This window comes from Cydia splendana, unplaced genomic scaffold (assembly GCF_910591565.1).
Source record: "Cydia splendana unplaced genomic scaffold, ilCydSple1.2 scaffold_57_ctg1, whole genome shotgun sequence".
NCBI classification, from domain to species: Eukaryota; Metazoa; Arthropoda; class Insecta; order Lepidoptera; family Tortricidae; genus Cydia; species Cydia splendana.
Window position 1 is genome coordinate 231,727 of NW_026946894.1, and position 26,606 is coordinate 258,332.

Below are 26,606 nucleotides of genomic sequence, written 5' to 3' on the forward strand. Positions count from 1 at the left end.
TTTCTACTGACAAAGTTGTTGAATAGACGTTAATATCAAATTAAAGAGTGGGCCTACACACTTCGCTGAGTTCGCTGTGACAGAATGTGAAAGTGTCACCAAAACTGTCAAATGACTACGATAATAAGTATTCCCTTTATAATGCCACTCCACACTATGCCATTCTGAAATTAAATAAGAACGATAGATAGTCATGCGCCATTTTTTATTTGTTAGTGGGTCATAATTGACGTATATAATTACGAATATAATTTGAACATCAACCAATATTAAACTAATATTGGAAATGATATCAGTTATTTTTCACGCGCGCGTTCTTTTTGCTCAGACTTGGCCGCACAAATATTTGGTGCAAGCGAGACGCCCGCGCACGTTCGAATTGGCCTGTCACTTGTAGCAACTTGTAGGCATGGTATAATAATATACTCCGCCTGGTACTCCATTCCCGTCTTTTCTAGGTCACCTAACTGACACGGACTTACGTCATCATGCGACAGCGCTATATGATAATATGCGATAGCGCTATATATAGCGGCCATGTTGTTGTGACGTAGCCCCGTGTCACTCTGGGAATGGAAGACCATGTTTTATTAGACTATGCTTGTAGGTAAGTACATACTTACCTACATACTATCCACGCGTCCTTGGCACGAACTCCCGCCACCGCCCGCATTGAAACTGTCCCCGCGCGCGGCAAGGAAATGTAATCCTTAGCATTAGCGCAAAGAGTTCAAATTTGGTAGTTTCATTTAGCGAATTTGTTAAAATGCACTTATTTATTACATTGACCATATTTTTGTGTGATTATGTATTGAATATCACTTTGAACGTTATCAGAACAAAGTCTGCAAGAAATTATATCTATAACCATTTTTTCTAGCATGTTTAAGGCGTAAATATATATACAAGTGATACAAATAATATTGATGTCGGATTCTCGGATAAATAGCTTAATGAGGTAGTTTTATGGTAATTCAATCAAAGACCTAATTATTACTTTTTTTTTATATCAAGTTACGACGTATATCCGTGAGGCCCCGCCATTTATTGAATTAGTTATTTTCCGTGTTAATATTTTGACTGATTCCATTGTCGACTCATTATAAATATTATTTTCGTCACGTTTACGAACTAAAAATACTATTACTATTTTTAACAAACAAGAACGGCTCTTTTTTTTAACTATTTTTTTTTACCTACTTCCGGACAGAAAGTTTGTTGGATTCGAAAATAAAGTATCTTAAAATGAACTAAAGAACAGGAATAAAAAAAAAATTGCCTATTACTAATTAATGTTTAACGTAACCGTATCTTTACTGGAGTATTGGTCACATCCAAGAAAGTCAAGTATTTAATGTAGATTAGAAACAAAGTTAATCCAAGTATATGTAAAGTTGTTTGTTTAAAATTACCGACTTGTTCTTTAACCCTAACACATGTGTGCGGCCTGACAGGACAGTTCCGCGTATCCGGGAAATCTACAATTTTCTAATTATTATTAGAATAATAAGAGAAACTGACGGGAATTTTTTTCAATCTTATAAATCTTATAATGTTGGCGGGATCATTTTGGCTGGTGTTGATTGAATAACCAAGGTTGGGCCTACACTAGTAAAGTATTCGTTATAACCGTGTATTGATTCGCTTTCAGTATCCTTGGTTTTAAGAAGTTCGTTGCATTTTAAATATTTTTTCATATCTCATGCTCTGAAAGTGGGTCGTTGTTGTTCTAAAAGGTGCGCAGAAAGTGATACGTTTATGCTCTAGCGCAGAAAAGTAGTGTACTCCTCTGCGTCCCCGTCCCACGAACAACTGGGTGGAAACAAAATGGAAAAATAGTGTCTTTATTTCCTCGCTTGGAACAATTGGTAATTGTTTAATTTTACTAATCCCACGTTGATCCTTTTTTTATAAAAAATGATGTAAGTAAATCGTTAAAAACAATTTTTTCTTGTTTCTTTCGTTGAATTCTATTTACTCGATTTCGTAAGGCGGGAACCAACAGGAATACACCAAAAATATTTTTTTAAACCTTACACTTGCGTAAATGAGCAAAGGTAAAATCTTATACAGCCACAGTTAAACCTTTGTACGATATTAAATTGGTTTTTAAAGTTATTTAGCACTATATTCATGAAAATAAAATAAAATACAAGATAAAAATTTTGTTATATTATTAATGAAATAGTTATTTAATATTTAAAATACTTTTATTATGTTATTACGTGGTGCGGTGCACCAAGGTCGCGGTGCGGTCCGGTAACCTGTTGCGGCTTTTAGAACGAAAAAGTATAAAATTAAAAAGTAAGAGGCAATCCCGCTGATTTTCATACTATAATGTACAAACCATTTTAAAATTACTGCAGTTTGTTAAAAAATGTGTATTTTCGTAAATATTGTAATCTAAATGATTTTCGCTAGGGGTTATTATTATTTACACTTGTAAAGTCTCCGATTGCAAGTAAGTCCTAATGAAAAAAATCATGGCCGTAGGTCTATTAGGTACTTCAATTGCTGATTTTGCGAAATTGCCTTGTCTTGTTTGGTTTCCTCGCATTCGATATGAAAAGTAGAGTGTTTAACTCGGGTGAAAGGCACCATTTCCGTCTCGGACTATTGGCGCTCTCACTGCGTTCGAGCGCCAAACTACCTCGACAGAAATGGGTGCCTTTCAACCCTTGGTTAACAATCTACTATAGCTTGGTTATTGTAGCAAGCAAAGCTCTGCTGATTGCTGTTGATCAATTCGTCAATTGTGGTTGGTGCAACTGAGGCTTTAAGTGGCAAGTAATATAACGATATTATGATAATACCTACATATGATGATAAGTATAATATTATCGAATTATAAAATTGCTGGATTATTTTAATTAATGAGTTACGGATTAATGAGTTACGTATTAATGAGTTACGGATTAATGAGTTACGGATTAATGAGTTACGGATTGATGAGTTACGGATTGATGAGTTACGGATTGATGAGTTACGGATTGATGAGTAACGGATTAATGAGTTACGGATTAATGAGTTATGGATTAATGAGTTAAGGATTAATGAGTTACTGGATTAATGAGTTACTGGATTGATCGGTTACTGGATTGATCAGTTACTGGATTGATCAGTTACTGGATTGATCAGTTACTGGATTGATCAGTTACTGGATTGATCAGTTACTGGATTGATCAGGTACTGGATTAATCAGTTAATGAAATTGGATTATAGAGTTATTGGATTATAGAGTTATTGGATTATAGAGTTATTGGATTATAGAGTTATTGGGTTATAGAGTTATTGGGTTATAGAGTTATTGGATTATAGAGTTATTGGATTATAGAGTTATTGGATTATAGAGTTATTGGATTAGAGAGTTATTGGATTATAGAGTTATTGGATTATAGAGTTATTGGATTATAGAGTTATTGGATTATAGAGTTATTGGATTATAGAGCTATTGGATTATAGAGTTATTGGATTATAGAGTTATTGGATTATAGAGTTATTGGATTATAGAGTTATTGAATTATAGAGTTATTGAATTATCGAATTAATGGATTATCGAATTATTGGATTATCGAATTATTGGATTATCGAGTTATTGGATTATCGAGTTATTGGATTATTGAGTTGAGTTTATTGGATTATTGAGTTGAGTTTATTGGATTATTGAGTTGAGTTTATTGGATTATTGAGTTGAGTTTATTGGATTATTGAGTTGAGTTTATTTGATTATTGAGTTGAGTTTATTGGATTATTGAGATGAGTTTATTGGATTATTGAGATGAGTTTATTGGATTATTGAGTAGAGTTTATTGGATTATTGAGTAGAGTTTGAGATGAGTTTATTGGATTATTGAGTTGATCTATTGGATTATTGAGTTGAGTTATTGGATTATTGAGTTGATTTATTGGATTATTGAGTTGAGTTATTGGATTATTGAGTTGAGTTATTGGATTATTGAGTTGAGTTATTGGATTATTGAGTTGAGTTATTGGATTATTGAGTTTAGTTATTGGATTATTGAGTTGAGTTATTGGATTATTGAGTTGAGTTATGGGGGTGGGGGAGGGGCCTTAAGGGAATGGAAGGGAGGGGTGGGGCCTGGAGGGGGAGGGGGAGGGGCCTAGAGGGGAGGGGAGGGGGTGGGGCCTAGATGGGGAGGGGAGAGGGGGTGAGAGGGGACGGTGAGGGGGTGAGAGGGGAAGGTGAGAGGGGCCAGAGGGGTGGGGCGAGGGGAGAGGAGAGGTATTAGTTCAGAAATGATCCGCTAGATGGCGCTATTTGTTAGTTTAGCAAACAATCCGTCGAATGATATCACTTGTTCGTTTGGCAAAGAGCCGTTAGAGGGCGCTACTTTGTGTAAGTCATCATCATCATCATCGGTCGGTACGGAAGCGGGGTGTGAATCTCGCGACCTAAAAGTGTAAGCGCCGTGAAATATGCATGGCCCTTACGACGTTTTACTCCATGCCCCTTCGTTCGAACGGCACGAGTAGGTTAGTAAGTTTTTTTTATTTTATAATACCACGTCGGTGGCAAACAAGCATACGGTCCGCCTGGTGATAAGCAGTTACCGTAGCCTTTGGATGCCTGCAACTTTAGAGTTGATACAAGCGCGTTGCAGACTGCAAAAAGATCCAACAAGTTTGTTTTAAAATATGGGGCATATATCGGCGTTTTTTTATACCACGTCGGTGGCAAACAAGCAAACGGTCTCGCCTGATAATAAGCAGTTACCGTAGCCTATGGACGCCTGTAACTTCAGAGTTGTTACATGCGCGTTGCCGACTGCAAAAATGTTCAATAAGTTTTTTCTTTTTTTATATACCACGTCGGTGGCAAACAAGCACACGACCCGCCTGGTGGTAAGCAGTCACTGTAGCCTTTAGATGCCTGCAACTTCATAGTTGTTACATGCGCGTTGCCAACCGTTGGGACGTTGACCGTGACTTTCGAAAATAAAAAGTCGTATGTGACTAAACTTCCTATTATGCCATGACTATTTGCCATTCACTGTAGAATTTGTCGGTGCGAGTTTGATGTATTAAACGTTATCGTATCTAATACCTTTAAACGAGCACTTATTGTACATATATTTATTTATTTTTATGTACATATATATATTTCGGGGATCTCGGAAACGGCTCTAACGATTTCGATGAAATTTGCTATATGGGGGTTTTGGGGGCGAAAAATCGATCTAGCTAGGTCTTATATCTAGGAAAGCGCGCATTTTTGAGGTTTTATATGTTTTCCGAGCATAGCTGGGTCTACCAGATATTTTAGAGTTAATAAGGTCTGCTGTCCTTAAAATTTTGTATGAAATTATAATCAAATAACAGCCTTTATGAATTAAGTATTGTAACCTTAGTCCGATAATGAAGTTTATTTTAAAGACTATGAACTCACGGCCCGTCTGGTGGTAAGCAGTCACTGTAGCCTTTAGATGCCTGCAACTTCATAGTTGTTACATGCGCGTTGCCGATCGTTGAGATGTAGACCGTGACGTTCCAAAACAAAAAGTCGTATGTGACTGTAAACTTCCTATTATGCCATGACTATTTGCCATTCACCGTAGAATTTGATAGATAGAGAGAGTTTGATGTATTAAACGTTACCGTATTTAGAGTTAATAAGGTCTACTGTCCTTAATATTTTGTATGAAATTACAAGCAATTATGAGCCGTCATGAATTAAGTATTGTAACCTTAGTCCGATTATGAAGCTGATTTTAAAGACTATGAACTCTAAGTATTAGAAATAAAGTAGATTTTACTAATGCTGTAATTCTGTAATGCGACATGGTAATTAAATCCGTGCGATGTTGGGGGTATACTCTTCAATTTTTTCAAACAGAATGGTGAGAGCATAGACCTAGTATTTAATATAGACGTGCCGTTGGCTATAGTAACAAGGAGTTACAGTACAATTATAAATGTGGAGATAGCGACGAAACAAATATTGCATTCATCTCATCAATCGAGGCGCTGGCACCTGACGTGGACATTTATAAGTTAGGAGGCGGCCCGGAGCGATCTCAAGAAGCTGGTCAAAGAACTTCTGGAGGAGAGGTCCATCCTTCAGTTACACTCGGGATACCATGCGGAGGGGCTTTTGCTGGAGATGCTAAGAAAACACAACATTAGAACATTCCTCTCCGTGCCTCTTAAACAGAAAACTTTAATCTGGAAAGATGCGGGGGTGTGGTTCGTGGAGGTGATCAACCCGAAAATCATTAAGAGAACTTATGTGTTTTTTGACTTCGAATAAGTGTATGTCTGTGTATGTCTGAAATAAAAAAAGTTTAAAAGTGAATGACTATTTATTTATTTACCAATTATTAAGGTATTTTATAATGTCCCGATGCAAGTATGGGGAGCGGTATCCTAGCTACATAAAGAAAACAATTGGTTTTTCAAAATTCGTTGTTAAGGGGCTCCTTGGCGCTAATGACATTCGATCTAAATCCCTTAGTTTTCTAATGTTTTTTTGTAGCTATAATAGCAACGACTTTGAGCAATATAGTATGCCATATTTACCTCAAAGTTCATTGTCTTCGAGATATTCGACATCAAAGTTGAACAATTTTAGGCCAAAAACCTGGTTTTCGGGCCATAACTTTTGTGTTAATTATTTTAAAATTAAAATCTCTGGATAGTTTTTAGAGACGTCAAAGACGAACCCAAACATCCAGATTTCGTACATGTAAGATCCTTCACAGCAATCCAGTTACGAAAAAAGTGTTATTTTAGACAATGTTTAAAAAAATCATAAAAACATAAGTATTCATTAGTTTCAAAATCCGATAGACAAGAATGGAGATTTCTTAACCGATAGCCATTTGTCTTATAATTTTATATGTAGAGTAAATGTAGGAGTAACGGCTCAAAACGTGTCAAATATCGATGAAAACCGCGGGGAGCCCCTTAAGATGAGGTTGTGTACTGGTAAAAGCTGATTACTATGGACAATAGTATGTAGAGGTAAGAGAGGGTCCGCTCTCGCTCATGCGCAGTGTGCGGTGCTAATATATAGTTCCTGCAAATACTGTTATAGCAATGTGGCGAAGTTACTAAGCGTGTGTCGTCATCGTCGTTAAAAATAATATCAAGTCTCGATTTCAAATCAAAACAAGACCTGACCTAATCATGACTTGTGCTCTCACGCTCCACTGTGTGTTACTTACCTATCTACCCACAAAACAAAAAAATAATAGAAATGTAACGTACGTGTCGTGTGAAGCGTGTGGCCACGTTAGGATTGGCTGCAATCACGTTTACCACAGGCTATAGGGACCATCCGCATTGGAGGGTCTGCCATCTTGTGGTCTAAATCAGAAACATATGTACCTACCTACATTGCCAAAGCAAGTGCTACCATCTACCGTTCTCGTGGGTACGTTTCCTTGTGCATAGTAGGTTCTGCCATCTTGTGGACTCCATTGGAAGCATAAACGTCACATTTACGTCTCGCGCCAAAAATCTGAGGACTCCTATGCTGTATAGTTCATGCGTGTTCCCTATTGTCAGTTCAGTACGGCGGCACTTAAGCAATGTCAATGTGAAAATATATCCGTTTAAAATTACAAGAAGGGATTTCATATCATCGCTAAGTATTATTTAATTAATCCATACTAATATTATAAAGCCGAAAGTGTGTCTGTCTGTCTGTCTGTCTGTTACCTCTTCACGCTTAAGCCGCTGAACCGATTTAGTAGAAAATTGGGATAGAGATAGTTCGAGTCCCGGGGAAAATCAGGGAAATCATCCCTGAAGAGAGTGCAAAGGCGGGAATTGAAAGAGTTAATGAATTGCCTAATAATTGAAGTAAGCAATGCGCGAATTGAATGATTGCTATTAGCATTATCCAGGCGCTATACCTACTTTAGCTGCTGTCACTAATTCCACGCAGGCGAAGTCGCGGGCAAACGCTAGTATTTCAATATTTTCGCTAGGATTTTTTGATTGTTTAGTACAAAAATCAACTTTATTTGACATCTATGTTGCGGAGTAGCAGAACTTCTGTGATTGTAACTCAACTATGCGACGCTAGATGGGCTATCTTCAAAAATAAAAATCGTAGATGCAATTTCGACATAATTTCCTTTACTGTAAAGTTCAAATTATTGTAATGGGCTAAGGCTCATAGGTTAATCTCTTTCGAAATAAGAAAATATGGCCAATCATCCTTTAGATAGCGTTGCGTTTGTAGTAGTGTGCATGTTGGTGACATGGGTAGCGTGAAGAGGTAACAGACAGACAGACAGACAGACACACTTTCGGCTTTATAATATTAGTATGGATTAATTAAATAATACTTAGCGATGATATGAAATCCCTTCTTGTAATTTTAAACGGATATATTTTCACATTGACATTGCTTAAGTGCCGCCGTACTGAACTGACAATAGGGAACACGCATGAACTATACAGCATAGGAGCCCTCAGATTTTTGGCGCGAGACGTATATGTGACGTTTATGCTTCCAATGGAGTCCACAAGATGGCAGAACCTACTATGCACAAGGAAACGTACCCACGAGAACGGTAGATGGTAGCACTTGCTTTGGCAATGTAGGTAGGTACATATGTTTCTGATTTAGACCACAAGATGGCAGACCCTCCAATGCGGATGGTCCCTATAGCCTGTGGTAAACGTGATTGCAGCCAATCCTAACGTGGCCACACGCTTCACACGACACGTACGTTACATTTCTATTATTTTTTTGTTTTGTGGGTAGATAGGTAAGTAACACACAGTGGAGCGTGAGAGCACAAGTCATGATTAGGTCAGGTCTTGTTTTTATTTGAAATCGAGACTTGATATTATTTTTAACGACGATGACGACACACGCTTAGTAACTTCGCCACATTGCTATAACAGTATTTGCAGGAACTATATATTAGCACCGCACACTGCGCATGAGCGAGAGCGGACCCTCTCTTACCTCTACATACTATTGTCCATAGTAATCAGCTTTTACCAGTACACAACCTCATCTTAAGGGGCTCCCCGCGGTTTTCATCGATATTTGACACGTTTTGAGCCGTTACTCCTACATTTACTCTACATATAAAATTATAAGACAAATGGCTATCGGTTAAGAAATCTCCATTCTTGTCTATCGGATTCTGAAACTAATGAATACTTATTTTTTTATGATTTTTTTAAACATTGTCTAAAATAACACTTTTTTCGTAACTGGATTGCTGTGAAGGATCTTACATGTACGAAATCTGGATGTTTGTGTTCGTCTTTGACGTCTCTAAAAACTGGTCAGAGATTTTAATTTTAAAATAATTAACACAAAAGTTATGGCCAGAAAACCAGGTTTTTGGCCTAAAATTGTTCAACTTTGATGTCGAATATCTCGAAGACAATGAACTTTGAGGTAAATATGGCATACTATATTGCTCAAAGTCGTTGCTATTATAGCTACAAAAAAACATTAGAAAACTAAGGGATTCAGATCGAATGTCATTAGCGCCAAGGAGCCCCTTAACAACGAATTTTGAAAAACCAATTGTTTTCTTTATGTAGCTGGGATACCGCTCCCCATACTTGCATCGGGACATTATAAAATACCTTAATAATTGGTAAATAAATAAATAGTCATTCACTTTTAAACTTTTTTTATTTCAGACATACACAGACATACACTTATTCGAAGTCAAAAAACACATAAGTTCTCTTAATGATTTTCGGGTTGATCACCTCCACGAACCACACCCCCGCATCTTTCCAGATTAAAGTTTTCTGTTTAAGAGGCACGGAGAGGAATGTTCTAATGTTGTGTTTTCTTAGCATCTCCAGCAAAAGCCCCTCCGCATGGTATCCCGAGTGTAACTGAAGGATGGACCTCTCCTCCAGAAGTTCTTTGACCAGCTTCTTGAGATCGCTCCGGGCCGCCTCCTAACTTATAAATGTCCACGTCAGGTGCCAGCGCCTCGATTGATGAGATGAATGCAATATTTGTTTCGTCGCTATCTCCACATTTATAATTGTACTGTAACTCCTTGTTACTAAACCACAGCCTCGCAACGAGTTCAATGACGTACTCCATTGTTATTTTCTGATTTTTTAATTAATTTTAGAATGCGTATGCGCCAGTTGCAGGTTGCCGGTAATGTGATCTCATTTATGATATTATAATTGGAACATAAATCTAGTATTTAACTGGATCAGTCATGAGCGGTGGAGGGAAATGACCAAACGAGATAGTCTTATGTATCTTTCATTAGGAGTAGCAGAGAAAGCGTTATTATTGTTTGTCCTTGTCATATTCTCACATTTTTTTATTCCCCACTGTGAATTTAGTATGGTTTATGGTGGGTAACAAATAACCCTACCAAATTACGTAGGTTATGCTTGATACGTTGTCAGGAATCTTAAAACGTGTTTTCAATTTCGTCACATTGCGTATGTTCTGTCACTCACGCCAACGGCACGTCTATATTAAATACTAGGTCTATGCTCTCACCATTCTGTTTGAAAAAATTGAAGAGTATACCCCCAACATCGCACGGATTTAATTACCATGTCGCATTACAGAATTACAGCATTAGTAAAATCTACTTTATTTCTAATACTTAGAGTTCATAGTCTTTAAAATCAGCTTCATAATCGGACTAAGGTTACAATACTTAATTCATGACGGCTCATAATTGCTTGTAATTTCATACAAAATATTAAGGACAGTAGACCTTATTAACTCTAAATACGGTAACGTTTAATACATCAAACTCTCTCTATCTATCAAATTCTACGGTGAATGGCAAATAGTCATGGCATAATAGGAAGTTTACAGTCACATACGACTTTTTGTTTTGGAACGTCACGGTCTACATCTCAACGATCGGCAACGCGCATGTAACAACTATGAAGTTGCAGGCATCTAAAGGCTACAGTGACTGCTTACCACCAGACGGGCCGTGAGTTCATAGTCTTTAAAATAAACTTCATTATCGGACTAAGGTTACAATACTTAATTCATAAAGGCTGTTATTTGATTATAATTTCATACAAAATTTTAAGGACAGCAGACCTTATTAACTCTAAAATACCCTAAATAATAATATCTGGTAGACCCAGCTATGCTCGGAAAACATATAAAACCTCAAAAATGCGCGCTTTCCTAGATATAAGACCTAGCTAGATCGATTTTTCGCCCCCAAAACCCCCATATAGCAAATTTCATCGAAATCGTTAGAGCCGTTTCCGAGATCCCCGAAATATATATATGTACATAAAAATAAATAAATATATGTACAATAAGTGCTCGTTTAAAGGTATTAGATACGATAACGTTTAATACATCAAACTCGCACCGACAAATTCTACAGTGAATGGCAAATAGTCATGGCATAATAGGAAGTTTAGTCACATACGACTTTTTATTTTCGAAAGTCACGGTCAACGTCCCAACGGTTGGCAACGCGCATGTAACAACTATGAAGTTGCAGGCATCTAAAGGCTACAGTGACTGCTTACCACCAGGCGGGTCGTGTGCTTGTTTGCCACCGACGTGGTATATAAAAAAAGAAAAAACTTATTGAACATTTTTGCAGTCGGCAACGCGCATGTAACAACTCTGAAGTTACAGGCGTCCATAGGCTACGGTAACTGCTTATTATCAGGCGAGACCGTCTGCTTGTTTGCCACCGACGTGGTATAAAAAAACGCCGATATATGCCCCATATTTTAAAACAAACTTGTTGGATCTTTTTGCAGTCTGCAACGCGCTTGTATCAACTCTAAAGTTGCAGGCATCCAAAGGCTACGGTAACTGCTTATCACCAGGCGGACCGTATGCTTGTTTGCCACCGACGTGGTATTATAAAATAAAAAAAACTTACTAACCTACTCGTGCCGTTCGAACGAAGGGGCATGGAGGAAAACGTCGTAAGGGCTATGAATATTTCACGGCGCTTACACGTTTAGGTAGCGAGATTCACGCTCCGCTTTCGTAACATCGTAAGTGTCATGATTATCTCACGGCGCTTACGACGTTTTGATGTCGCTACATGGGTGACGCGAATGTGCACGTGCGCTGCGGCGCCATGACGGCTGACCTTGCCGCATTTCACAATGCGCAGGTGGCTTGCACCTGTGCGACCTTGGCCGGCCGGCCTATGCAAAAATACTCGAACGAAGGGGCATGGAGTAAAACGTCGTAAGGGCCATGCATATTTCACGGCGCTTACACTTTTAGGTCGCGAGATTCACACCCCGCTTCCGTACCGACCGATGATGATGATGATGACTTACACAAAGTAGCGCCCTCTAACGGCTCTTTGCCAAACGAACAAGTGATATCATTCGACGGATTGTTTGCTAAACTAACAAGTAGCGCCATCTAGCGGATCATTTCTGAACTAATGCCTCTCCTCTCCCCTCGCCCCACCCCTCTGGCCCCTCTCACCTTCCCCTCTCACCCCCTCACCGTCCCCTCTCACCCCCTCATCCTCCCCATCTAGGCCCCACCCCCTCCCCTCCCTTCTAGGCCCCTCCCCCTCCCCCTCCGGGCCCTCCTCTCCCTCCAATCCCTTAAGGCCCCTCCCCCACCCCTCCCCCCTCCCCTCACCCCTCCCTTTGCCCCCTCCTTTTGCCCCCTCCCCCCTCTCCTCAACCCCCCCTTGCCCCTCCCCTTGTCCCCTCCCCCTCCCCCTTGTTATTAGTTGACTGGCGCGCGTTGCTAATTTCATCGGATGTGGACGTTTGTTTAAAATCATTTTATGATACGTTGTTTGGCATAATTAGAAAACATATTAACATACACCTCTACATAAGAAAACATCTAGTAATCACTACCCAATTTGGTACAGCAATGCTCTCAAGCGTTGCCTCGACGAGAAGAATAAGTTTCACAAACTATTTAAAAAATTTAACAATCCACGAGATTATGATGTTTTCTCAATGCTCCGAAAAAGATGTAAAATAATGACGGAAAGGTGTTACAGGGACTTTTTGTCGTCTGTGGAGGAAGCGGCGCAGGACGATATTAAGGCTTTCTGGCGCTTTGTAAAAAACAAAAAAAGTCGTTCAGCAATGCCACAGAGAATGAGTTATGGTAATTCTACAGCCTCTGATTGCCCGGGCATTTGTAATCTGTTCTCGTCTTATTTTGGATCAGTGTTTGAGCCCCCTACAGTATTATCTCCTAATACTTTTACCTCATCTTTAAGCAATGATATACTAAGTAATGAATGTTTAAGTAATGTTTCTATTTCCATTGATACGATTGCTGAGAAAATTAAGTTGCTGGATGGAAGCAAGGGTTCAGGGCCAGATGGCATACCCCCTTCATTTGTAAAATCTTGTGTCAGAGAGCTCTGTTTACCACTGTGTTTAATATTTAACAAATCTTTACAATCGGGAACTTTTCCTCTAGTGTGGAAGACTGCTTATATCGTTCCAATTCATAAATTGGGAGACAAGTCGCGTTGTGAAAACTATAGGCCCATTAGTATTCTTTCGTGTATGGCTAAGCTCTTTGAATCCATTGTCTATGTAAACTTATACCTATAGCCACTTTAGAACAGTCATATCTGAGAAGCAACACGGGTTCGTAAAAAATAAGTCTACAGTAACAAATTTATTGGAATACAAAAATTATCTATGTACTAGCTTTGCGGATAGAGGTCAGGTCGATACTATATATACGGACTTTTCTAAGGCCTTTGATAAAGTGGACCATAACATCCTTTGTCACAAGTTCGCACTATACGGATTACATGGTAATTTGTTCAGGTGGATATGTTCCTACTTGAACAACAGGAGCCAACTTGTAGCTGTCAACGGATCTTTGTCTGCTCCTGTACCTTTAACCTCAGGAGTACCTCAAGGGTCACACTTGGGGCCGTTGCTGTTTATTGTTTTTATAAATGATCTGGCAGAACGATTGTCTTGCCCCTCTCTATTTTACGCAGATGATCTGAAAATATACAAAGCAATAAACAGTACCGTAGATTGTTTACTGCTGCAGGATGACTTAAATGTTATTTCAAACTGGTGCGCTAATAATCGTATGTTCCTAAATGTGGAGAAATGCTTCGCGATAACTTTTTCGAAGAAAAAACAAAAATTATATCACGATTACGCCATAGCCGATCAGAAACTCACGCAGAGAGTTAGCTAAAGATCTCGGTATTTGGTTTGACGAACAGTTAAACTTTAAATATCATTACGAGTACATCACAAAAAAGCTAACCAAATGCTTGGATTTATTCTCCGAATTACCAAAGACTTTAAAAAACCAAAAAGCTTGTTAACACTCTTTCATAGTCTTGTCCGTAGTGTTCTTGAGTACGGGTGTAATGTGTAGTCACCGTACTACTCTTTACATTCCAATAATATCGAGAAAGTTCAGAAAAGGTGTCTCAAGCTTTTGTCATACCGCTACAACTGTGATCTTATACGCGAGGATTATGACGAACGGTTGCGCACATTCAATGTTTACTCCCTTGAATCACGCCGTCTTCTTCATGACATGCTATTTCTCCACAAAGTTCTCCACTCCAAAATTGTATCTCCCAATATTCTGTCCCTAGTTACATTTAATACCCCCCGGTTCAGGTCCCGTGCCCCAAAGACTTTTGCTCTCCAAGTGTATAAAAAGAATACTTCATTTTACAACCCTATTGTAAGAATGTGCCGTCTGTACAACGACCTGGTATCTAAACATAGCCATATTGATATATTCAACTCAAGATTTGCAATCTTTCGGAAACAGGTTATGGAAGTTCTTTGCCATCGTGTCACGTAAGTTTTCCTAGCCCGGCAGGGGCTTTACCCAGAGGAAACCCACGGACAATTAAAGTTACTAAATTAACCAATCTAAATCTTACCAAAAGCTCAAGCAGGTGCTTAACACGTTCGCGGACGCTCAGTCACACCAGTTGGACACCTACATTTTGTATGGAAATATTGGGACTGTTATAGCATTCCTGTCACTACAAATATATCTTTTAGGTTTGTATGACGCGTAATGCTATGCAAGGCGAATGCTATGCAATCCGCGTCAATATGAAGTATATTTTTTATACGCTATGTGACAACAAATGCTATACAATTCGGATGCATAAGCATGTCTGTCACATGACGTAGTCAAGATGGGATCTTATATGACATCGCATGTTATAGCATTCATACATGGTGCTCGATGGACTTGATGGCTGAGACTTCTGACTTCCTAAAGGCGCGATTTTTGCTCTAAAGACTCATTTGCTGACCTCTTCAAACAATTTTCTTCTTCTGTTTTGTTCCCTCTTTGCTTATCATTGTAATATTAAGTCCATCTCATACATGCCCCATCCCAAGCACGTTCGCTGTTCATTTGACCTCAAACTATGCGATACTACCTACAAATTATGCGTTGGAGACCGGCTCTAATCTAAAGGCCCAGTCATGGGTCTCATAGCATGTTGTAGAGAGCCGAGTGGCAATGTTGAGCTCTCTTAAAATGAGAGGTTTGTTCTTCTAGCTGTCCAAGGTATACGCAGCATTTTACGCCAACACTACTTTTCAAAAGTGTCAATATGTACCGCATTACACTTTTTGTGTTGCCTGTAATGCACCGCCGCGTTAAGTTCTGGACGTAAAGCGTCCACCACTTTTCCTGCCAAGCGATGATTCACCCAACTTTATATTCTTTTTCGGATGCATCTGCACCAAATACAAGGCGTGAAATATACACAGAATGATACCAAAAATGCGTGTCATAAGGTGCTTACCTTGTGGGAGGTGATCATCGAGCGCCAACAGGCTATAATTCACAATTATTTGACCAAAACTATGACTAGTAACGTAATTATTTCAATAATAGGTATACACATTCATGCCTCACTTTTTCACATTAACCGTTATCAAAATTTTACTGTAGTGTAATTAACAGCAAGTAAACACGTTTGTTTATTAAAACACAATGAAAAACTTAAAGAAATTGTAAGAAAAACATTAATTACGATTTTATAAAAATCCGTCAAAATCGCTATCGCGCACGAAATTTACCCAAATTGCATGGGTCCACTCCCAGACGCACCTGCCGGGCTACTAAGGGAGCTGCCATACAAAGACGAATGCTATAGCATCTGCGTCACAGAAAGGGGGTCCAATTTGGAGACGTCACAGGATAATTTTTAACTTCGATAAAACTATGTAATATGGCAGTACGCATTATTTGACTCTGGTGACTGGTAGAGGAAAAGTTGGTGAATAATATTATACTGTGGTTAAGCGGATTGATAAGCATTTCAACGAAGAAATTTAAAAAGAATAACGGATGCAATAGCAGGCGCGTCACCAGGAGGAGTACAAAAACGGATGCTATGCAATCCGCGTCCGCGAACGTGTTAACTCTTATTTCCATCAACTATACAGAGGTTCCTAAAGGATGTCAAAATGAAAAGTTAGATTTGTGACACATAATTTAGTTCTATTCTCACACTGGGGAAGTTGTCTTACAAGTAAATCATTTATTAAGCTAGCATTAAGCACCTTATATTTATAATGTCAGACGACAGAGCTGGGTCGTGCCAATAATGGTTCTACAATGATTTACAAGCAGACCTATCTAAGTTTGTTAGTCCCTAAATTATCATTTGCCATCACATACGATTTGTACTAAATTCTATCACTTTAAATTTGGAAAAATGCTTCTAGGATAGAAGGAAAGCATACACCAACCGCATCACAATGTTACCGCCAGTTCAAACCCGTGGTGCCATCCTCCGCTGTGCCGGCAGCAGCAGGCAACTGACCAAACACCGCGGAGCACCGCCGTAGGACTAAGACCTCAGTTTGGAGATGACATCTCCTCCATTCAGCAGAAAGACGAAATGCTCATGGCGAACTGTTCACCAGATAGCAGTAACATAACAGTAACGTAACATAACATAACACCCAGTCAGCTGAAAGAAACATTTCAACATTAACAACTAGAAACATGTGGTATCTTAACCTTTCAAGGGACATTATTATATTCTGAGTTTCTTACCAGCTGGAAATTCTTACAGTGGATTCATCTCACAGCTCTGACTAACCCACCCAACCACATTGTTTCACCCGCAGACTGGAAACAAAACGAATGGTCAAATATGCAGGGACAAGGATTCAACAAAGGAAATAAACCTGTAGACACCATTACTACTCACTGTTGATGGCGAAATAACTACTATCTGAGCTTCCTAGCTCATGGATGCAGCGGCTACTCAGCAGGCGCGGATCCAGCCCTCAAAAAAGGTTGTGTTCACAGCCACTCCAAAATCGGCCAAGTGCGAGTCGAGGGTACCTGATGATTCCCCGACCAATAAATTCGCAGAGGGATCACAAGCGATTTATTTCAGTCTATACACACTTAGCGCCACTTGCACTAACCCGGGGTTAACCCGTTAAACCGTTAACCCAGTGTCAAATTGTACTGGTAACGATGGTAACTCCACTCCAGGTTTAACCGGTTAACCACAGGTTAGTGTGATGATGCAAGTGGCGCTTAGATAGATAACTACGCTAAAAAACTCCTTCGGCTGTAAATTAAAAGCTGGCAATAAGCTAGAGATAATTGCCCCTGTTTAGTAAATAATCTATATTTTAGCAAATAATTAGGGCTCTGTATTCAGCTGGGGTACCTACCCCAATGATTCCCCGAGCAATTTTTAGCAGATTGTCAATTCGCTTACAACGTTTCGCCGAAAATGGTTTCGTAGAGTCAATTATTCGTAGATGTAAGTTTTGGTCAACTAACTTTTGGTAGACTCTTGATTCACGTATCATTCAGTTCGCTTCTGTGTAAATTAGCAGACCAATAATTATTAGAAGAATTTCATTTGGTAGAGTAATCTTTTCATCAAGCAACCTTCAGTCGAGTAACGTTTTATAACTTTTTTTAAAGTTTTTGTCAAGTGGCACTCGATCACACTACATGTAAGTATACTTAAGTACTGATGTGGACGGTTTTTACCTGTGGACACTAATACCGGTATTTAAAGAACTACTAACGATATACTACCATCGTGGACTTAAATGCATTTTCTTATATTACTAACAATTAGTTATTCACCATAGGTATTTATAAATTTAAGGAGATTTTTTTGGCTCTGAAAAAAAATTGTTAATAACTTGTAATTGTATATAATAAAAGTGTTATTTTATTAATAACTAAATTTTTATCCTCGTAATATAAATGTTTTCTGTGAATTCGGTAAATGATACAAGTGTGTAAATAATCACAAAATAAGCTTCAAGGTTTCTGTTAGGTTTAAGATATCGGGTAGATGAGATTTTCACGCCAGCCGGTTGCACCCGGCAACAGCCTTGTCAGTCGGAATATAGCTATACGATAAACGGCCGTGTCTCATTTCTTGGCACCCTTTTCTCTCCAAAATAACAGTTTCATTGTTGTTTTCTACAGTTTTCGTATTTCGCCAGATGTTTAATTGATAACTAAATAGTATGGTTAATAAAAAGGATGTAGAGTAGTGTACCTATGGACACCCTGACTAACGAAAAATCTAGCTTTATTCGTCTAAAGCTTTGCGTACTAAACGATGATTCTGAGGTCTTTGTAGACCCTGGAGACAATATCAAGTCCAAAATAATTGCTGAAAAGTTGTACCAAGAATATTGTCCATAGGTACAAACCCTGCATAATATCATACAAAAATATCAATTTTAACATTTATTTTATATATCTGGTTCCTATTTAGCTAACGTGATAAAACTAGTCTGCAATTATAGACTATTTAATAATTGTTCAAAAGAAATAAATAAGTTTTTCACATTGTCAATAGTTTATGATTTATGAACAAAATAAGGCCAAAATCTGGAAAATGTCCACGTGTAGAGCACTTGCCCCTCTACACTTAAGTAGAGATAGATAGATAGATAGATAAAACCATTTATTAGCTTGCCACAATACACACATTGATAGAAAAAACAGAAACAATAACAATATCAAACTAAAACTAATATCAGGAACAAGATGTATCAATAGGTAAAAGTGCTGTGTGCGTTGCAGCAAAACAAACGGGTTCTGGCTCAGCAATACGCTCCACTCTTTCGGGTGAAGCACTGATGATTCTGCCAGCACCCAGATCACGGACAGATTATCGATGTATAAAATAATAATAATAATATAAAAATACAAAAATATTTAAAACTTGCCTATTAAATAATAATCATTGTCTTAGTACCTACGGTCTACGGATTGTGTAAAAGTGTGGTGCCTGTTAGTGTATAGTATGATATCAGACGAGGAATAAAAAACGGCCTACAATAACATAAAGTATTTTGTATATACAGACTAGATCCGGTAATCTGCAACCAGATACCCGTGCGGAATTCCTATATTTTGTTTATTTAAAAGGTATATTTTAAAATGAAACTTGAAGGATTGTTTTGTTTTAAGACATCTTAATGGTGGAGGGATGTTATTCCAGCACTTGGTTGCGAGATACCGGAAGCAGCCCGTAAAAGCGACAGTTTTGTGTGGGTGTGTTTCTAAAAGACAACGCCTGGTGGATCTAGTGCCATGTCGTCTGTGGAATGAAGAAACATGTATTTTCGAATATAAATATTCCGGTTTTTTGTCGTTCAGGACACTAAATAAAAGACTTGCAAGGTGTAGGTGTCTGCGAGATGTCATATTAAGTATTGAAGCCTTATTTAGATGCGGTGTAATGTGACTCCTAGGCGGGACTGAATAACAAAAACGGTAACAGGCATTCTGAACTCGCTGTATAAGACGACGAGTTTTTTCTTGAAGACGTGGCCCATACACTATGTCCCCGTAATTTAGTTTGGAGAGAACTAGTGATTCGCATAGAGTCTTACGTACTTGTTCACTTAAGAGGTTTCGAATTTGGTATAAGACTTTCAGGCGAAAAAAGCACGACTTGACCAACTCATTCACATGTTTTTCGAACCGCAACTGGCTGTCGATCACGAGCCCTAAGTTCCTAGCCTCCTCCACTCGTTCTATTAATGAACCTCCTATTTTTATCTTTGGGTCAAGATCCAAAATTTTTGATCTTTGTGATTTAGAACCTAATACCATAAACTTGGATTTGAGAGGGTTCAGTAATAATCCATTTTTATCTGCCCAAGTAGATATACTTTCCAGATCCGCATTTATTTTGTCAATTGATTCGGCTAGATCACTAGGACGGGTTGAAAAGTACAGTTGTACGTCATCAGCATATAGGTGGTATTTGCAGTAATTAATACTTTTTATTATATCTGCACAGTAAATAATAAATAACAATGGACCAAGTATAGAGCCCTGGGGGACTCCCCGGGTTAAAGATCTGGCGTCAGAAACCGATGGAGTACCATTTTCGTTATACAGTTTGACAGACTGCGTTCGCTCACCAAGGTAACTACTAAACCAAGCTAATGATTTTAAGTCTACTCCATAGTAACTCAGTTTTGAGAGTAGCAAGGCAATATTTATACAGTCAAAAGCGCGCGAAAAATCTAAAAGTACCAAACAGGTACCCTTACCTGAATCCTGTTCAGAAAGAACATTATCAACGACATCAATTAGAGCAGTTATGGTACCCATTCCCTTACGAAAGCCTGATTGCACTTGAGGTAGGATATTTGTGTCCTCTACATACTGGTATAATTGATCGTAAACAGCTTTTTCTAGTATCTTAGATAAGAATGGTAATATGCTTATTGGCCTAAGGTCTTTAAGTTCATATGCATTATCCACCTTAGGCAATGGAGTAACCAAAGCAGATTTCCAGATAGCTGGCACCTCACCGGTAAGAATTGACCTATTAATAATAGCTGTGATCACAGATAATGTACGGGGTAATGTGAGCACAACCATGTCCCTACAGATAGAGTCAACACCAACCGCATTCGTTGTAACAGATAATATATATTTTCCAACCTGTTGCTCGTCGACAGGTTTAAGACTGAAAATTGTATCCCCAAATCGGTTACACTCAAGGTCCATTATTGTTGACAGCGAAACCCTATCACAACCAGGAACATTGAGAAAGTGGTCATTGATCATATTAGGGTCATTAAAACGATCAGAGAGACCTTGACGGCTATTACAGTCATCTAATACCGTTTTTTTAAGATTTTTCCATAGGGACTTCGAGTCTCTACACTGAGAATTGATCTGGCTATTATAATAAGATTGTTTTTCATGAAAAATGCTCTTAACAACAAGCTTTTTTAAGTCATTGTAGTATTTTTTGCTGCTATCTGTTCTGGACTTCCTATATTTCAAATGAGCTTCATTACGTTTCTCAATCATTACCTTAATAGTGTTAGTTATCCAGGGCAAGTTACGATTTTTTCTTATTGTTAAAGATTTCATTGGTGCGTGCTTATCAAACAACGTTATTAATAATTTATTGAATAAATCTAACATACACTCGACCGAATGGATATTCAAAATAGATTCCCAATGTATAGACTGCAAATCCCTATCAAATTCTGCAATATCAATATCTTTTATTGGCCTATACGTAATTAATTTCGGGATTGTTTTGGGTTTTTTAATTGGCACGGTGGCTGTTACCATACAGTGGCCGAGAGAACCCGTTATGTTTGAAACCCGTAATTCGCTGACAGGTGCATTTGTACATACCACGTCAATAAGAGTCTCATTGTCAACTGAGTAGTGCGTAGGTTCTGTCACCACTTGTTTCATACCCAGATAATCGAGAAAGCTTGTGAATTTTGCTACATTACTATTACCAGTATCAAGCATATTGATATTAAAATCTCCAAGTAAAATTACATAGTCATGTTTGGAAAAGTGAGTTATGGACTCTGTCAGGGAATCAAAAAATAAGTCTGCATTTATCCAGTTCGGACGATACGCTGTACCTACAATAAAACTACGACGATTAAGTGTCATAGATAACCACATTTGTTCCACATTTGCAACTGGATGGGTAGACCGGCGCGCGCGCACACCGTGTTTAATGTAAAAACTTACCCCGCCACCGCGGCCTCCGCGCATAGTATTGGGTCGCGGAGTGTTGATAAATTTATATCCACGAACTACCGGCGCTCGTTTTTCCTGGCCCTGTCTGATCCACGATTCGTTGATTGCGACTATGTCTGCGTCATATTTATCCATTGCAATTAGAAAATCATCGTGCCCAGTTGTAAGAGATCCCGCGTTAAAGAGACCTAATTTAAGAAATTTAGTTTTAGTCCCCATCCCTAGTTACATTAATCTTTGTCTGGCTAGTAAAGTAATACGATAGCGTACAACGCGGTAGCATAACCTCAAATACTGATTCAATATTCGGAATATATAGTAATGTGTTTATTAGCGTGTGGATGTGGTGATATATGTGTTTAGAATAGTTTAAAGTATTGTATAGTGCATTACATGTGTTGGTATGACGGCAAAATACAGTGCACAACCCCAAGGAGCGCATTTGGTGACCCATAACAATTGCTATTACTGCAACGCACTCAAGGAACAAATTCAATACAAACCAGTTGTTATAATACAAGTTAATATAAGATTTACAAATTTTAAAAATATGAAATCTGTGTACATGCAACAAAAATACTAAAAAGTGAGTATCAAATATGGATGAGTACCTATATAGTGTTTTAACAAGTGCTATAAAGTGAAATGAGACATCAAAACTTTCATACATGAGATCAAATATCGAGTGTTCCAAAAACACGGCTCAGATCCAGTTCTGTTTGTATGCGATGTCGCGGAGATTCCGAACCTGGACGTTGGCGCACGTAAATCCTACCGTCGCGAGTCCATACATATCGCCAGCCGTAGTGTTCCTTGAGCTGCCGCGCCTTCTGGAATAGTTTTCGATTGAAGTGAGTGAGCCGCTCGTTAACATAAAAGCGGCAGCTATGACCAGGCAGGCCGGTGCCCTCCGTGGTGGCTCCGCGACGTACCCGCGCCGCCTGTAGCAGCTGATCTCGCACGGCGCGGCGCGCCAGCCGCACCACCAGTGGCCGCGGGCGGGCCGGCGGACCCTGGACACCCTCGTTCGGCTGCGAGGCACGACCCACGCGAGTCGCGTCGACGATGTCGTGCTCCGAGAGAGTGACCCCAAGTTTCTGGCCCAGAGTAGTGACTATGTGCACCGTATTCTCTCCGTTTTGTTCAGGTACGCTAGATATTTCTAGATCGTTTAACAACAGATCCTGATCTCTATTATTTATGTCCATTCTCAATTGGACAATGGTGTCTAGAAGTGACTTGTCCGTGTTATGACTTTCATTACTATTTGAGGTGTTGTTTTCAAGCTTTTCTACGCGAGCACATACATTATCGATACGCTCATCACATTTATCGATCTTTACAGTCAGGTTTGTCATAGTCGTACGAAGAGCTTGGATTTCATAACTCATTGCACGCATTTCTTGACGAAAAAGACGAAATTCTGTCACTAACTGCTGAATATCGTTGCCACCAGTAGTGTCCAACAAAGCTCCATACCTGGTGGTGTCGTTTAAACCTTGGCTGTCAGTATAGGACACTTCCATGACCGAGCTGTCGAGCTCGCAGGTCCCAGCTCCACGAGGGCGGGTGGCCCCCCTATGCGTAGTAACATTGGCGTTGTCGCCGCGCACCGGTGTATTAGTATTGTCTAGCCTCGGTTCTGAACTTTTGCATTCAACACACTTCCACGAGTGCTTTTGTGCGGGTCCCATTGTGTTATACAAGTCATGTGAACAATTTGTGCAAAGAAGACAGTAAGATTTTAGGCAGTTATAACAATTCAAAAATTTCACATCGCCTAAGTTGTTGTAACATCCCGCACAGGCTGCCATTGCAAAGTGTGACTTATGCGTCAGTAATAAAGTCCTATTTCTGGTGATTGTCACTAACACACTGTTTATGCGCGAGCGCAGGGGCTAACAGCTGATTGGCTGACAGCGGTCAGCTGATCCGCACGAATATAAGTCCGGTTCGGCGACTACACGTCCTTTTTAAACTATAATTTATTTTAACACGTTAATGTTTATACACCAAACACTATTCATTTAGTTTACCACTAATGTTAGCTATTTATATTACACTGCTTGTGGGCTGCAAAGTCACTTTTGTAATTTTAATAGGCAATTAACACGGAGCTATCTAAAAGTACGTTTGACAGTTTTGACGTACGTCACGTGATCCCAAGTAGTCGGAATTTTACCAAAAATGGCATGCGATTTTTCGTAAGGTCTATGGAGCCCTTTCCATATCCATATAGACCTGCGCTGCGCTCTAAAACTCCTATGACAGTCAATTAAAAGCTGGAATTATTTTAAGAAAGCGTACAAAAAATTCTGAATGTTTAAATTAATGACTCCATAAGTTAACAATTTAAAAAAATTGCTGTTTATTCTGTATCACTAATAATTTGAGTTGTCCGCTGATATAAATACTTATGGGGCAAATTTTCTATTTATAGTTTTATTTTTAAGCTTAGTTTTAATTTTAGTTTTTAATTTTAATTTTTGACTGTATTTTTTTTTTGATAATAAATATTTGATAAAATACTTATGACAGCTAGGAGTTCTATTTCACTAAGTACCTAGGTACCGTGTTTCGGCCAATGGTTAATTTACTCGGGCAATTTTGACGTTCAACAGGGTGACGTCACGGACGTTGACGAGTGCGGTTGCGCTGCCGGTTTGAAGTGTTATTAAATAAACAAAGTTACGTTTGATCTTAGTTTATTCACCGTAACTGGTGCTTTATTATACAACTATTACCGTGTAGTGTTATTGCAGTGAAATTACAAACATAAATTAACTTTTGGTCGTAAAACTTAAATGAAAGCTAGTTGTGATATACATACCTACCCACCTACGTGTACACTTAATGTGACAAAAGTTAGCTAGAGGATTTACAGTACTCGGATTGTTTTTTTTTAAAAGTGTGTTACGCAGGACAGGCAAGTTAGTTTACTGGTTTCGTATGCGCAATTGATCAGTAATCTAATCTAATAATTTAAATCGACTTTTCCCTTGTTGCGAGTGGCGCCATCTAGTGGTAAGGTGCCGAACGAATTAGATGGTGTACTGAACTCTGCTACTAAACGTAGATATGGTTGTCTGCGCGGATAATTGTGGTAGACCCCTCTTATCGTCAGGTGTCGCTAGGTGCGCTGAATGCGAGTTGTCTTATCACAAGGTGTGTGTAAACATGACCCTCACCGCCCGCGTCGCGACCACATGGGCTTGCCCATCCTGCAAGTCGAAGTCAGCGCGGGACAACAGGGACAACACACCCATTAAAACCAGTGACTCGGGGAATGCGAGTGCTGACGTCCAGGCGCCGTCACCTGCTGAGCGGCAGCACGACAACGTCGCGGAGGAGTTGCGCCTGTTTCGCAGTGAGTTTAGGGCTGCCAGAGACGACATTGCAGGCCTCAGGCATGAAGTGGCGGAGCTGCGCGAGCTCATAACGGGATATCAGGCGCGCTTCGAGGCAGTGGAGGAGAGGGTGAAGGCACTGGAGGAGCAGTCGCAAGAACGCGCGTCGGACTTTGATATTTTAGCTATAAATGAGACGTGGCTGAGAGAGGGTGAAGAAGGGCGAGCACCAGTAATACCCGACTATAAGCTGAGGCACAAACCGCGCCCGCCAGGGACTCGTTCTCGTGGCGGAGGCGTGGGTTTCTATGTCAAACGAGGAGTCAGTGCTCGCACTTTATCTCACCCAGTTGACCCTAAACAAAGCTTAGTGGAACAAATGTGGGTTGCATTGACCCTTAACGGAAAGAAGCTAGTAGTGGGGACAGCGTATCGACCTCCATGGATGAACACCGACCTATTTTTTGATGCCATTTCCGACACAATTAGTTTTTTACACAATTATGATAATATTATTTTATTAGGAGATTTTAATATTAATTTATTTGTACATACTGACACAAAATTTCAAATATTTCATAACTTTTTAACAAGTTTCAGCCTGAACCAATTGATAACAGAGCCTACACACTTCACTGACACGAGCCAGACACTGCTTGATGTGGTGTGCACAGATCTACAAGCTAGAAACATTAACATTGAGCACCTTGGATCTGTACACGGTCATTGTCTAATAACTTGCGAGTTTTTCAATAAACGTGACAAGCCCAAGCCATACACCACCACATATAGGCCCATAAAAAATATAGAACTTAATTTTTATGAAAAGGATTTGCAAGAAATGTGTTGGAATTTGCTGCCCATTATGAATGCAAATGAAATTGCAAATGCTTTCAGTAAAAACCTACAAATATTATTTGACTTACATGCACCTACCAAGTCTATTGTAATTAAGGCTCCCCGCCCACCGTGGATCACTGACACTATCCAGTTCATGATGAAACTGCGTGATGGAGCAGCAGCAGAGTATCATAAAAACAAGACAAGTGCTAAGCAAATGTACTATAAAGAGTTAAAATCTACAGTAAATAAAGCCCTATATAATGAGAAAGTAGCGTATTTTAAATATAATATTAATAATAAAATAAAAAACCCTAAAGTTTTATGGAAGAATCTTAAATCTACATTAATCCCTAAAAATGACCCTGATTTACCATCCTGCTTTAATGACCCTGATGCAATAAATATACATTTTCTAAACCTGCCGTGTACTGCACAAACATCTATTTCACAGT

General features: G+C 39.1%; 1 protein-coding gene across 1 annotated transcript; it reads right to left on the minus strand.

Moving 5' to 3' along the window:
- Positions 1-22,570: 22,570 nt before the first annotated feature.
- Positions 22,571-23,975, minus strand: LOC134805754 (uncharacterized). The gene has a single exon (XM_063778987.1). It carries the CDS (start codon positions 23,776-23,778, stop codon positions 22,639-22,641), a length of 1,140 nt encoding a protein of 379 aa, XP_063635057.1. The 5' UTR covers positions 23,779-23,975; the 3' UTR covers positions 22,571-22,638.
- Positions 23,976-26,606: the final 2,631 nt, after the last annotated feature.